The sequence below is a fragment of the Haliotis rufescens genome, unplaced genomic scaffold (genome assembly GCF_023055435.1).
Source record: "Haliotis rufescens isolate VD_foot unplaced genomic scaffold, xgHalRufe1.0.p SCAF_114, whole genome shotgun sequence".
NCBI classification, from domain to species: domain Eukaryota; kingdom Metazoa; phylum Mollusca; class Gastropoda; order Lepetellida; family Haliotidae; genus Haliotis; species Haliotis rufescens.
This window is the reverse complement of record NW_025963796.1, coordinates 766949-783235: the sequence shown is the minus strand read 5'-3', so window position 1 is coordinate 783235 and position 16287 is coordinate 766949. Positions and strand designations below refer to the sequence as shown.

Here is a 16287-nt window from a genome sequence, read left to right as displayed (position 1 = left end):
ACGACATCTTTAAGGAGATACCAATATGAATGTGTCCGGCATAATTTCAATTGTCTTGATTATATCTACATCTTCCGTTTATGTTTGTTTACAGCCTCCGAGAAGATAGTACAAACCAAACACGAAATTGAGACACTACTGCTGTTATTGAAATACGTTACCAACCACAAACAGCCCTTGCTTCAGTTCCACGTACAGAACAAGTCTTTCACTGAATATACAAATCCAACCCTAAAGGATGTGAAAGCAATTGGTTACTTCGCTGCAATGCGCAGGGTGATGGTGTCATTTGCTGGCACATTGGAACTTTCCTACTTCACCTTAGGCTCAAGCACTGTAACGACGATCAAGTCGAACATTTTATGTACTGCCATGTCTGTGGATTTGAAAAGAAACCTCCTTGTGATATCAATAGGAATGCCTTGGTCTGCCATGTACACAATAACACCAGATGGGGAAAATTACACATTTATATTAAATATCAGCCAGCCAAGACGGCACACGCCTAACTTTCCATCTGCTTTGGTTGTGGATCCTAAACGTGACTGTGTGTATGTTTGTCTCAAGGAAGCAATCCTGTCTGTAGATCTGGATGGGGAGACAGCAAGGGTGTTAGTCCAGTGCTCGACATTACAAGGTATGACATTGGATCCTGCAGAGGACGTCTTGTACTTCGGAAAATATCAAGACATTTTCCGAAGATCCTTGGTTACCAACAGGACAATGAAAGTGGTTTCTTTCGACAAACCTGTCTTTAACATTTTGTATTATAATGACTACATTTACGTCAGTATGTATTTTTTTAAGTCAATTGGCAGTTATAACATAAAAAATAATACCAGAACAACGCACCAAATATTCAACAAGGACTTGAGCATTGCAGTGTTGATGTGTGTTATTCCATAAGTTAAGCAGAGACGGTAACCTGCTTGTATTGAGTGAGTGAGTGAGTTGGGTTTGACGCCGTGATGAACATTATTTCAGGTATATCACTGCGTATCAGCTTGATGTGGGAGGAAAACCCGTGTTGATGCAGATCTCCTACATTTTACACCTTGGGACGACGGCTGTAGGTGAAGTCGTTACCAAACTAATTCATATCCATGGAGAATTCATCGACTCTCCCAACTCGAAGACGAAATTCACAGTAAACTCGTAGACAAACAAATATAACTTGACTATTGATGTGATACCCGTGAAGATCCGGGTTAGAATAGGCCTTCAGCAACCTATGCTTGCCGTAAAAGGCGACTATGCTTGTCGTAAGAGGCGACTAACGGGATCGGGGGGTCAGGCCCGCTGACTTGGTTGATGCATGTCATCGTATCCTAATTGCGTGGATTGATGCTCATGATGTCAATCACTGGATTGTCTGGTCCAGACTTGATTATATTCAGACCACCGTCATATAGCTGGAATATTGCTAAGTGCGGCGTTAAACAACAAACAAACAAAAGACTATTGATGTACTACGTATACACATTGAATTATTATGTGGCAAATGTATTTCAAATCTTAAAATTTAAATGACAATAAATATGACCTGATATTATGACACAGAACACCACCTCTGTGGTCTAGTGGATAGAGCATCTGCCAGGAGAGTGAAAGGTTGGTGGTTTAGATACCCGACCGTGTCATACCAAAAGATGTTGAAAGATGGTACTTGTTGTAACCCTGCCTGGCGCTCGGCACTAAGGGGCTAAAACAATGACTGTTCAGCTCGGAGTCAGTATACCGTGTCTGAGTGGGGTATCCATGTTGAACTGCAGCATGGCATCTCAGTGGAGTAGCAGTATAAAATCGGCACTAATCCGGACAAAAACAAGCGGTGCAATATCAGTGCTATCATTGGAATGTGACCTCAAACCCAATTTCACCTTATCTCACATCTAGAAGATTCTTTGCAGAGTACATGCTTCGATTTGTTATTTAGTCAAACACACCCTTTGGATGTCATTGGTTTATGTCAGGCTGTGCTCCCACTGTAAATTGTTCTACTGTACCTCTGTGGTGACCACATTTGAGGTGTGTTGAGGGATTAACATTGCATTACAAGTTATTGCACTTATATAGCAGCATGTGTGCGTGTTCATTAGTGTGTCCCTCTGCTTGTACTTGTCTGGATTAATGCTGGTTTTGTAGTACTAGACCACTGAAATACCATGCCGCAGGTACCATCTTTCAAGTCTTTTGATGTACACAGCCAGGGTTCGGACTACCAGTCTTACACTCTCCAGGTAGACTCTCTATCCACTCCACCACGGAGGCGGTCTCCTGACAGATGCTCTATCCACTCCACCACGGAGGCAGTCTCCAGGGAGACGCTCTATCCAATACACAACGGAGGCAGTCTCTGGGCGGATGCTATATCCACTCCACCACGGAGGCAGTCTCCAGACTGACGCTCTATCCGCTCCACCACGGAGGCAGTCTCCAGACTGACGCTCTATCCGCTCCACCACGGAGGCAGTCTCCAGACTGACGCTCTATCCACTCCACCACCGAGGCAGTCTCCAGATTGACGCTCTATCCACTCCACCACGGAGGCAGTCTCCAGACTGACGCTCTATCCACTCCACCACGGAGGCAGTCTCCAGACTGACGCTCTATCCGCTCCACCACGGAGGCAGTCTCCAGATTGACGCTCTATCCGCTACACCACAGAGGCGGTCTCCAGACTGACGCTCTATCCGCTCCACCACAGAGGCGGTCTCCTGCCAGACGCTCTATCCGCTCCACCACGGAGGCAGTCTCCAGACTGACGCTCTATCCGCTCCACCACGGAGGCAGTCTCCTGACTGATGCTCTATCCACTCCACCACAGAGGCAGTCTCCAGATTGACGCTCTATCCGCTACACCACAGAGGCGGTCTCCAGACTGACGCTCTATCCGCTCCACCACAGAGGCGGTCTCCTGACAGACGCTCTATCCGCTCCACCACGGAGGCAGTCTCCAGACTGACGCTCTATCCGCTCCACCACAGAGGCGGTCTCCTGACAGACGCTCTATCCGCTCCACCACGGAGGCAGTCTCCTGACAGACGCTCTATCCGCTCCACCACGGAGGCAGTCTACATAGTTTGAGAAGGGACAGGGTGAAGACTTTAGGCCATTTGATATGCAATGTGATATTAATATTCTAGCTGTTACAGAGGAAAACATTTAGGCGTGATTATGGACTAGTAATTCACTTCATCCCCAGCACATGACTCCATCACTTGAGACAGAAACCACATTTCGCTGTGTGCAGAGTTGCATCCCTTAGACATGCCAGGAACATATGATGATGGGATTGATTATCAGATTCGCCCTGATTATCGCTCTAGATTTGTCAGCACTTTACCCAAATGTTTGTGAGAATCACCAAAGTGGTAAACGTCCAACACCTGTATCTCTTTCCTCAGACCTGAACTAACAAATATAGATTCCTGGCTTGATTAAGGGAAGCAACTTGACACAACATACTGTAAAAAGTGAAATTAATGCGTCTCCAAAAGAATGCAACCGCTGGCCCCTAGCCAAAAATGCGACTCAATATGAAAGCGACACCCCCTCCTCTCAAGCATCAGTGGATTTATATCTAAACAAAATGTCCTCTGTCAGGTTTACAGGAGAATCCTCACCTTAATCCAACCTTACATTAATCCAATCACACACCAAATAGCACCGCTTATTGGCACTGAGTAGAGTACTTCAGCTAAAACAATACGTGCGCGCCGGCTCGTATCAGCCTTTGATAGTCGCAAAGAGCAAAGACACCGTGTTGGGTGGCGTCTGTCTGGACTTACAGGTGTGATCAGTGATGACATGACTGAGTAAAATGCATGTCTTGACCCCAGCAGTGACAATTCACAGGATGTAATTAGTGTTTGAATGACATTGTTTATATACTTGTAACAAGTGCTGCTCAATAAACAGTGATGTGGAATACATAGTTGTTTGTTTTCAGCGTATCCAAAATGTCTTATTGTTGATATAAATGCAATGTTTAATAATGCGAGCAAAGACCACTCGCATTTTTCGCATTTAATTCACGCTCGCGTTAATATCAAGATTTACAGTATAGATTCCTGGCGTGATGACGAGAGGCAACTTTACACAACAAATTGTGGCACCTTAGACAACTGGGCCACCCATGCATCCTAGTTGAATTAACAAACAGGCAACCAGTCTTTGGAAAAAACCATCTGTATTCAATATTTCAACACAAATTCAGATTACATCGCTATCACTAATAGAACCTCCTGTTGGGGAAAAACATTCATCTACATTAACACAGAGGACTGTCTGCAGACAGACCCCGTCACACAACACACGTGATTGAGGCTCCCATCCTTGGTGATCCAGGGTGTGATTCAACCTATTCCCTGGACCCACTCTCCACCATGGCTTCCTTTCAGAACTGACATCACTATCTCAACCCCTCTTTGTGCCATTGTACGAAGCCATCTTAGAACTAAGGTTGTCGTAGCTCCAATACCTTGACATAGACTAACTACGCTCATAGCTCTAAGGTTGTATTGTACAACGGCACTCTGTCACTAACTCAATCTCATTAAAATCAGATCTTAGTTCTTGCTATGCTAAACAAAGATCTGAGGACATCCCATTAGGGGTCACGTCAGAACGACCTTTCATCCAACCAATCGGAGCGTCACTTACCAGATCATGAAAGTGACAGTCGGAATGTGTTTTCTAATCATGCAACCACGAAATATTTAACGAATGACAGTTACAGGTTTTATAATTTTTTATCGAGAGTATGTCGGAATATGTTTCGAAGCGTAGTCGCCAGTTTGAAACTAGTGTCGTAAAGCTCGAGAAAGCTGCCTTCTTATTGGCTAATGTCGATTTCTTGTCAGTCATTTCATTGGTCGGTCAAAATTCCCAAGGGTTGTTCTGACGTGACCCGTAATGGGATGTACTCAGATCTTTGTTTAGCGGTAGCTAAAACTAAGATCTGATTTTAATGAGATTGTCACTAACTTGTCCATATTATTTCTCCCGCTCACAGCTTGAAAACAACAACCAATTAAAACATCTCTTCTGATTGTGAGTTTGGATTAAATCTACATTTAATAACCCGAAAAAAATCATAAAGTAGGTCACATAGAATCATGAATTAACTTGATTGCAGTGGTGTGTCCATGGGAACTGACTGGTTGCGAATGGGTTCAGGGTATTTCCTGATGCTTTACACAGACACCAGGGAAACCAGTGGTCGAAAGTATGACCATCTCAGCATATATTTCGTATATCCGACACGAGTGACTGCCATCAGACAGGTTCACGTGGCTTCACATCAAACACCAGACAGCTTGACTGTCACCAGTAATTAAAGACAATCTGTGATCTGAGTTCAAGTCTTAGCAAGGTGGTGCAATACAGAAGTGACTTTGTCTTGCTCATAGACGACACGCACAATATACTCTAGCACTCGGCTTCAGTTGACAACAGCGGATGTTCATTACAAGGACATGCCAGCACTCAGCTTCAGTTGACAACAGTGGATGTTTATTACTCCGACATGCCACCTCATACTTGAAGATCTGACCAACCCTCCAAAGGAAGTGGCCTTGGGTGAACATTAAGATATTTTTGCTTGTATAATCTAAATAAAGGATATTTGGGCCAATCAGACATCAGAGTTCTTAAATGATTCAGCTTCATTTGTTTTCCCCTCAGAAATTTCTACCTTAACAAACATCCCTCAATACAATCTCCAGAACAACATATTCGATCACTTTAATCATTTTCATTCGAAACTGCCTGTTTATGTTTGTTTTCAAGAGATCCAAAAAATCACATACTCTGCTTCTTCTCTGGTTCGTATGAAGAATTTTGAAGCCCTGACTCATGAGAGCCTGATTATGAATTTAACCTGAAAGAACCTTCTCTGAAGGGTTTGTCAGATCTTCAAGTCAGAGTCACATATCTAATTTGTTATGATGCTGTGTTCTGACAGAGCTAGCTGTCTCCTGCCTCCTTGGGCTTGGACCAAGCCGGTGGAAATATTGATGGAAAATCTTCACTGGTGTCTTTATGAATGTGAAACACTGTACCCTTCACATGAACTGTTTCCATCTTGTTCACCTGAAAATATTCAACATAAGGATTAATCATGGATTTATCTAGGCCATCTCCAAATGTCAGTAACATTTCCCAATTTCAAACAATAAATGGCTCAATTCATCTTTACTTTGTTGCTACGAAATCCATAATTTGTATCGGTTACTTGTATCTCCCTGACAACAGAACTCGAGCTAACAGCCTGCCTCGGACCAATACAGCCAGCCTCGGGTCAATATAGCCTGCCTCTAGCTAATACAGCCTGCCTCGAACCAATACTGCCTTCGTCGGACCAATACTGCCTGCCTCCAGCTAATATAGCCTGCCTCGGACCAATACTGCCTGCCTCGGGTCAATACTGCCTGCCTCGGGTCAATACAGCCTGCCTCGGACCAATACAACCTGCCTCGGGTCTATACAGCCTGCCTCGGGTCAATACTGCCTGCCTCGGGTCAATACAGCCTGCCTCGGGTCAATACAGCCTGCCTCGGACCAATACAACCTTCCTCGAGCTAATACAGCCTGCCTCGGGTTAATACTGCCTGCCTCGGACCAATACTGCCTGCCTCGGACCAATACTGCCTGCCTTGGACCAATACTGCCTGCCTCGGGTCAGTACAGCCTGCCTTGGACCAATACAGCCTACCTCAGGTCAATACAGCCTGCCTTGGACCAATACTGCCTGCCTCAGGTCAATACAGCCTGCCTCGGACCAATAGTGCCTGCCTTGGGCCAATACAACCTGCCTTGGACCAATACAGCCTGCCTCTGACCAATAGTGCCTGCCTCAGGTCAATACAGCCTGCCTCGAGCTAATACAGCCTGCCTCGGACCAATAGTGCCTGCCTCGGACCAATACTGCCTGCCTCGGACCAATACTGCCTGCCTTGGACCAATCTAACCTGCTTAGGACCAATACTGCCTGCCTCGAACCAATACTGCCTTCGTCGGACCAATACTGCCTTCGACGGACCAATACGGTCAATACTGCCTGCCTCGGACAAATACAGCCTGCCTCTGGTCAATACTGCCTGCCTTGGACCAATACTGCCTACCCCGGACCAATACTGCCTGCCTCGGACCAAAACTGCCTGCCTCGGACCAATACTACCTGCCTCGGACCAATACTACCTGCCTCGGACCAATACAACCTGCCTCGGACCAATAAAACCTGCCTCAGACCTATACAACCTGCCTCAGACCATTATGACAGACCTTGGACCCATAACAAGGCCAGTATGAAAACACCCACATAACAACCATGACAACATAATAGCTTTAAATTACTGCACTGAATGCAGTTGTTCAAGTATCTACCAATTTAAGAAAAAAAGCTCTTTAATAAACTCCCAATTATTAACAAAATAGCAATTGGGGCTCTTACTCTTAGTATGCAATCCTAGACAAATCCCTGTTAATACTTAAAACATCACAAGGACACATATTTTACAACACAGCTGAAGAAACAGTTCTATGAATGTGCCCAGCCAGTGTTGATGATTCACCACAAAGCTTCGTCTTCGGTCTAATTAAAATTACATGATTCATATATCCAATTAACTTAACAGTCATGATGGTGAATGGGTTGAGGGTCTCTTGTCCTTACTGAATGGCATATGGTGTATTTTGTACAACTAATCACTCACTGTGATGCTGATTGAGATCTCCTGTGGCTCTGTGATGGTTTCTGTCGGCATTGTTAGACAGCTCTCCTCCACCTCAACTCCCTGAAACAATACAGACACAATCAACTCCCTGAAACAATACACAGACACAATCAACTCCCTGAAACAATACACAGACACAATCAACTCCCTGAAACAATACAGACACAATCAACTCCCTGAAACAATGCACAGACACAATTAACTCCCTGCAACAATACAGACACAATCAACTCCCTGAAACAATACACAGACACAGTCAACTCCCTGAAACAATACACAGACACAATCAACTCCCTGAAACAATACACAGACACAATCAACTCCCTGAAACTATACACAGACACAATCAACTCCCTGAAACAATGCACAGACACAATACACTCCCTGAAACAAAGAACAGACACAATCAACTCCCTGAAACAATACACAGACACAATACACTCCCTGAAACAAAGCACAGACACAATCAACTCCCTGAAACAAAGCACAGACACAATCAACTCCCTGAAACAATGCACAGACACAATACACTCCCTGAAACAATGCACAGACACAATACACTCCCTGAAACAAAGCACAAGCACAATCAACTCCCTGAAACAATGCACAGACACAATACACTCCCTGAAACAAAGCACAGACACAATCAACTCCCTGAAACAAAGCACAGACACAATCAACTCCCTGAAACAATGCACAGACACAATACACTCCCTGAAACCCTTGTTCCCACCCCGTCTTATGGTATAAAACTATCCAGCACTGTTACCAACACTCCCATTGATTTACTGAAACAAGCACGGGTGTAACATCTCACACACTGAAGCACTCACCATCTTCCTGAGGGCAACCTTGACATTGGTCTTGTTGAGCGTCCATGGCCGCTCTCCGTTCATCGGTATACGAAGATGAAGCCAACTCAGTTGCTCCAGCGTCTGTAACAGCATCGCACATCAGTGAGGTAGGACATAATGCCCTGTATTTTCAGACTACCAGGTGTTATTCAGTATTTAATGCCCATAAAACTCTTATGGACCTGGTATTAGCCGGAGGTTTCACAGTGATTCAAACAAAGAAACAATAACTCGTGAGTGGGTAAAACACCACAACAGGCGACGGGACCCCTTTACGCCAGTCGAACCTAACATTACGAAATCAGGTACAATATGAGTTACATGTCTTATATTAAATGAAGACACGACTGACACGTGACAGTACAGATGAACCAAAGCTGACAGTGACTTTGGCGCTTAAATTATTATGTCATATACGGTAACCATGATTTAACTGGAGAGGCCAGTTACTGGAAATGCCTCATATTGATTAATGTAATATAATTTTGGCTTTGTGGGGCTTTTCTTTTTAGGCTTCCATTATATAACCACTTCTGTTTGAAAAGCACGACCTACGTAGTATTTGGAATATTCTGTCAAATTACGGAAAGAAGCGAGTACATTCAAATGTTGGTTTGGTTGGTTGGTTTGTTGTTTAACACTGCACTCAGCAATATTCCAGCTATATGACAGCGGTCTGTAAATAATCGAGTCTGGACCAGACAATCAAGTGACTGACATCATGAGTATCGATCCACGCAATTGGGATCCATGACAAGCATCAACCAAGTCAGCGAGCCTGACCCTCCGATCCCGTTAGTCGCCTTTTACGACAAGCATAGTCACCCTTTACGGCAAGCATGGGTTGCTGAAGACCTATTCCTCCCCGGAATCTTCATGGGTCACATTCAAATGTAGTTCGTGCAATCATGAACATCTCGTCAAACGTCTGTAAGATACAGTCAACGGAACCAGCGAATAATGCTGAATGTATTTACAACAGGAAGCTGTTTTGCGATAGTGAAACATGCCACTAGCCGGTTGAGTTAAACTCTTTCACAGTTCAATTTTGTCAAGAAAAAATAAAAAGTAAATTAAGTACTTTGATTAAAAAGGCCATGCCCACAAAGCACTGTACAAAAAATTCAAGCATGCCCTTTCATGAGCGCCATGGGAATGATGGCGCTAATAATTTCAAGCCCTGCAACTGGTACCCTTTTTACCATTTTCTGACTTCCCGACAACAACTGTAGAAGAAACAAAGGGAGATAATCTGACACCCTGACTCACCTGTCTTGCTGTGGGCGTGGCTCTGGTCTCATCCACTCGCTGGAACACATGACATATTCATATCAGTCAACTTAAAAATTCTCTCATAATTTACGAAACAAAGAACAGTTATAAGATCCAATTCTGATCGTTTTCCCAAATTGCCTGACGGGGGCACTTACTTTGGAATCTTAGATAAATACCTGTAGGAAGAGGTGCTTAACTTAATCCAAGTGTATATGCAGCATATCAGTATACTATTGTACATAACATGCAGTGACACGCACCTCGTCCCCCAACTCGGCCAGGTTCTCAGGGGAGGCGTATGTTGCCTTGGTAGGGTACAGCTTGTTTCTGAACAAACCTCTGTCCACACTGATCACACTTCCCTTCACACCAACCCCTGTGGGGAGATAAAGTCATAATGACAAATCTAAACAATATCAATCTCAGTGAAATCATATCCTTTGCTCTGATACGATATTTCCTCACATAAAGACAGAGTAGGGTTAACATGAACCTATCACATGGGTGAGGTGAAATTGGGTTTAACGTCGAATCCAAGATTATGGCACTTACATATTGACGTGCATGCACGTGTGTATGTGGCTGCTTGTACTAGTCCGAACTGATGCCGATTTATAGTGCTAGCCCATTGAGATACCATGCTGCAGTTTAACATGAATACCCCACTCAGACACAGTATACTGACTCCGAGCAACCAGTCCTTGTTTTAGCCCCTTAATGCCGAGCGCCAGGGTAACAACAAGTACCATCTTTTAACGTCTTTTGGTATGACGCGGCCGGGGATCGAACCCCGTACCTTCAGCTCTCCGGGTGGACGCTCTACCACTAGACCACGAGGCGGTTCTATCACATGGAATAGTTTGAGCGAGCAAAGCATTCGGAGCAGCCTATCTCTTTTCTGTGGCTCAAAAACAAACAAAAATGAGCAGTTCCAAATGGAAAGAATAGAGGCTGTTATCTTGTTGAAATAACATAAACATGTTATTATAACATGTTAAATAACATAAACATGTTATTATGATCACAAAAGTTGAGAGAGTGACAAAGGGTAGATCTGGCTCATACCTTCCTCAGCATGCTCGTTTGTTGTTTAGCGCCGCACTCAGCGATATTACAGCTATATGACGGCTGTCTGTAAATAATCGAGTCTGGACCAGACAATGTGGGGATTCCAGGTTGGAATGGGTCCCCAACAACCTGAGCTTGTCGTAGGAGGGGATGAAATGGAATGGTCAGATTCTGTGACTGGGTTGACGGAATGTCAACATATTCTATTTAGGGTTGGCATACTGGCACATAAATCATGTTGCAATATATCACAATTTGGAGATCGGTATAGCAAAATATTGCAAAATGGAGATCTGTATTGCGATATTGGGGTAATACGTACTGGGGCCCAAATTATAGAATATTTGTACTGTTTAAATGGTACTGCTTCAATCTCATTAAAATCAGATCTTAGTTCTCGCTATCGTTAAACAAAGATCTGAGGACATCCCATTACGGGTCACATCAGACCGACATTTCATCCGACCAATCAGAGCGTCACTTACCAGATCATGATCTGATTTTAATGAGATTGGGTACTGCTTCATTCAATAATCCAGACTTGAGATTGCGAGATGGGTCGCATGGATAATTGAGACTTCATATTATGTCATCAACATGGATTGTTAATGAAAACAGTCTGAAGAGTGTGCTGTTTACATGGGTTAGACAGGAACCCAATCCATCCAAAAGGTAGATAGTAGATATAATTCATATAATTATATACTAACTCTTCTGTGAGTGTATAGGAAAATATTGTTACAGAACGGTTGTATTGCGATACCGTATATTAAGTTCAAATCACGTGGAAACCTCTTGGCAATATATATTTCAGAGCAAGTTCAAAAAGAAAACCTAGCTGCAGACACACGCTCGTAGCGGCTATTTCTAGCAGTGAACTTGAAACGCTAATTACAACACATCTTGCAATTTTTGACAGACAAAAACGGCAGGGATCATTAAACGGGTAATAAGTAATTTATTTCAGCAAGTGTATCAATACAGAAAAAAACATATCGTGTATCGCATCATCCCATGAAAACTTAAGATGCACTCTGACTGAATGACAGTCTTGTTTAACGCCGCTTTTAACAGTATTCCAGTTATATCACGCTGTGTCAGCTTAGTGTGGGAGGAAAGCCTGAAGTGATGCAGGTCTCAGACGTTTACCACTTTGGTGAAACCCACGAGCACAGGTATGGTGCTATCAAACCTAGAAGCATAATTGGGGTTCGAACCCACAATCATAGGTTTCTGGCGTGCCAAAGGGACGCAACTCTGCACAGCGAATCGCAGCGCCCTAGACGACTGGGCCTCCTGTGCCCCCTGATGCACTCTGTATGTGTGTCAGTAACCAACCTTTTATATCCTCCAGCAGAATGCACTTGATGGGCGGAGTAGGCTTGCTGTGTACTCTCTCCCGCAGCCTGTACACACGGTGCTTGTTCTTCAGGGGCGGCATCTGGCCCACCTTGCCCAGTGGCGTCGGATACACCCGCTCCACCACCACTGTCGACTGCAGCAGCAGAATACTCATATTACTTATACTTAAACTATTTTCCTATATGCACACAAATTAAGAATGGATGCGAATAGTTAACATTGCGAGTCCTGTGGGACGTAAAAAGGTGTGGCTATTAGAAATGAAAACTGTGGATTGCATGTGACAGATGACGGACACTTCTATTCTGGGAGGAGATACACTCACAGTTCAGTGTGTCAGTTGTTGACTTTCCTCCATCTAACACTTAGCTGGCTTAAGGCTTGAGGACATCAATAAAACTCTTTGAATTCAAGAAACATGGGCCCTATGCTAATGAATTGGAACCCTAGATATTTATTACAGAATTTGTTTTGCTGAGTCGGGCATAAAACTAAGAGTTCCACCTGGTCAATAGATTATATTAGCTACAGTCCCAGATGAATTCTGCAATCGCGGAAAGATTTGAAAAAAAATGTTACACCACAGATTAAACAAAAATCACTGCAATTTGACTTTTTTAATTCAAGTAACTTACTAATACACTAATTTTCTTTATTTTAGAGCGTTTCTATCGAATTTAGCACTTGCCCAAACATGAAACACGCGATTAAAACGTAAAACATGAATCCCACAATACTAGAAATTGGATATAAATTATTCTCACTTTAACATGTTTAAACGTTCTTACTTTTAACTATATTCACATCTAACCATAAATGCAAGGGATAAACCATTTTAAAGGAAAAAGAATGGGTTTGTATCAATATTTCAGAGGGAAATGGTAGTTTTATGGCAGAATTTTGATAATTTTACTGCAGAAGTTGTCTGGGACTGAAACATAGGAAATGAACAGATATGCTGTATTCGACGTAATAAGCGCCCAGGTCGCTCTCAAAATTAGATATAGGGGACTCTAATAGAATATTATTATCGTAAATTTCGTGGTTTATGCTGACAGCCTGAAATGTTTATATACGACATATATTTTTTCAGAATTTATAATTGCCCATAATTATAAGGGTGCATATAACACACGAGTGCGTATTATACGCAAATAAATAAGTCTTGTGTACATTGATCAATCGGAAGGGGTGCTAATTAGGATTGTTCACTAGCCACTATATTAGCAAATTACACTTGTATACAAAATTGCTCAAACACTCAGGCATAATCTCCGCAGTGTGTATATTACCCGAGTTTGTTCCACATTGAGACACGGTGCCCCTCTCACCGCTGACCTCAGGAGCTGACCCGACTCCTTCACTGCCTGGAGGCTGCTCCTCAACATCGTCACCTGTAATCATAGCAACCAACATCAGCAAAGAAAGCAACAAAAGGTAGGAGATAGTTAACCCTTTCTAGCACATGTGGTGTCTCCTTTAGCAAGTGGCTTTGTTTGAACATGCCTCTGTTCGCCCAGCAGTGGGTGGGTACCCGGTGGGATGAGGTGGTGATGGTGGGATGTTAACCTTCTGGCGCCTCACAGACAGCTTGGGTTGTATACTCCTCAGGGAGTTGAGAATTAAAAATCAAGTGTACACTGATCAATTGACCAGGGTAATACTACTGCAGGTATCTAAGCATCCATTGCAAGTGGGCGACTATTTTTGCTATCATGAACTTTCCATCAGCGAATCACCAATGAGACATTCAAATAGCATATGCATGGGAATGGCAGCTAGGAATGTTCGTAATTTATTATTTATGCAGAACAGCAGACAGCAATGAGTATTGATGTGAGAAGCCACTTGCAGTGGACACCATACATCAGTGGGTGTCCACTCGTCTGACATTAATGAAAGTCTAGAGCGAAAAATTGATTTCTTCAAAATCTAGCTATTGTACATAAACCAATAGTACAAAATCAGCAGCGGACAAGGAGGATTTGACAAGCATCAGCTGGCTTCAAATTCAAAGGTCATTTTTCAACCTGTGGCGAATTTCCAGAAAGATACAATTTCGGCAGTCAGGAAATATGGTGCAGAGTACCAAGTTGGCAAAGAAATTTTGGCACAGATGTAAAGAGGGACTACTTACAGAAATCGTAAAGAAAAGAGTGGGACGAGCTCTAGAGCCTGGTAACAGCTGTCAGTGTGATTCCTTTTGCATTATTATTAGGTTTTCTAAAATGTTACTACCTGCAAGAAATGTCAATGAATGTCTACATCTCCAACTGGCTATAAATCATAAAATAGTTTCAAAATATACAAACAAGTTTCTTAATCCTATCTATATATGAATATGGATTTCAGATTGTGTGTGTGTGTGTGTTTGTGTGTGTGTTGTTTAACACTACATAGAGCAATATTCCAGCTACATGACAGTAGCCTGTAAATAATAGAATCTGGACCAGACAATCCAGTGATTTATATTGTGCCTTCTGGATGTGATGACCATGATGACATGCTTACAACGAAATCACTGTGTTGGATGCATGATGTGCCGTCTGCCATCATATTTTCTAAAACCGTTCAAGGCATCTATTTGCTCAATAATAAAATGTGATATATGGTCATTTTCTTTTATTTATTAAACTTTTGATAAAAGATGTGAAGAAACCTCTATGTGCCAAATTGCCTGTGTGGGAAGTTGGCATCATTCATAGATTAAAAAGTTAAAATGAAGCAGTACACAGTGGTACATAGCTATGATCTAACAGCTACTGTTCATGTTGCAGCAACAATGCAGTTTATCTGCAGTTTATTCACTCAGGCTGTCGCTTCACATATCTCGAGACCGCCTCCGTGGACTAGTGGTAGAGCGTCCGCCCGGAGAGCAGAAGGTCCGGGGTTCGATCCCCGACCGCGTCATACCAAAAGACGTTAAAAGATGGTACTTGTTGTTACCCTGTCTGGCGCTCGGCATTAAGGGGCTAAAACAAGGACTGGTCGGCTCGGAGTCAGTATACTGTGTCTTCATGTTAAACTGCGGCATGGTATCTCAGTGAGCTAGCACTATAAATCGGCATCAGTCCGGACTAGTACAAGCAGCTACACAAACACACACACACGTACATGCACGTCGCTATATAAGTGCAATAATCTTGGACGCGACGTTAAACCCCATTTCACCTCACCTCACATATCTTGTCTGCCTCTTTGATCCTAAGAGTAGATTTCCCCCAACGCTATCCTTTGATCCCCTCTAAGGTCAGGTACCCTGGGAAGAGTGCTACAATCTGCACCCGGTAAACTGCACTGTTGCTCGTGTCTTTCTATAAATCTACGACACACAGGAACCAAATATCAAAACATGCCATACCTAAACATTCAGCAACAACACAAACCGGAAGCAATGCACATGCTGCTTGTAGGACCGCAGTCAAATAAGAGTGACTGCCTTTGATCATCACGCCACCAGGCGGAGACAAAGCTTAATCGCGATGCTGAAAATAAATGATTCAAAATTTAGAATTACACCTAACCTTTAATTTGAAATAACTCAACAAAGATGAATTAATAATGGACGGTGATAAATTAGTACTGTAAAGAAACGTTGTTGATTCTTATCTGGAAGGCCTCTTCTTAAACGCTAAAAATAATCTCGATAATGTAGCCAATCAAAGGCTGTCCTTTACTCAGCGTTACCGACATTTACACCGGATAAATAAATAATAGCTTGGTAAATATAAATACATCTGCCATCGTTTTCCACTCTAATATTTATTAACTATATAAAAATTCTACTGATTCAAAGAAAGTACGGACTGCTATACTATTGTCTTGCATACATTTGCCGCTGAATTACAACATTTTAGTAAACTGGTTCCACTGTTGCTTCGCGCATGCTAGTTTGTTAGACTGGTTTACCTGCCTTAGAGCGCTTGCGCTCATCTCCACACTACGTGTGTGGGGAGCATAGGACAGGGAACCAGCTTTGCTCTTTTTCG

The 16287-nt window shown here is 43.0% G+C and overlaps 1 protein-coding gene across 2 annotated transcripts; it reads right to left on the bottom strand.

Moving 5' to 3' along the window:
- Positions 1 to 5448: 5448 nt before the first annotated feature.
- LOC124131288 (39S ribosomal protein L9, mitochondrial-like) lies at positions 5449 to 15769 on the bottom strand. 2 transcript variants are annotated; one of them, XM_046494473.2, is made up of 8 exons: positions 15660 to 15769; positions 13591 to 13692; positions 12275 to 12431; positions 10129 to 10244; positions 9863 to 9901; positions 8573 to 8674; positions 7719 to 7799; positions 5449 to 6096 (listed from the first exon to the last, which is right to left on the bottom strand). In XM_046494473.2, exons 2-8 carry the CDS (start codon positions 13684 to 13686, stop codon positions 5971 to 5973), a joined length of 717 nt encoding a protein of 238 aa, XP_046350429.2. In that variant the 5' UTR covers positions 13687 to 13692; positions 15660 to 15769; the 3' UTR covers positions 5449 to 5970. The 2 variants fall into 2 exon arrangements, with proteins under 2 accessions (XP_046350429.2, XP_046350430.2); XM_046494474.2 differs by lacking the exon at positions 15660 to 15769 and adding an exon at positions 15475 to 15653.
- Between the last annotated feature and the right edge of the window lie 518 nt (positions 15770 to 16287).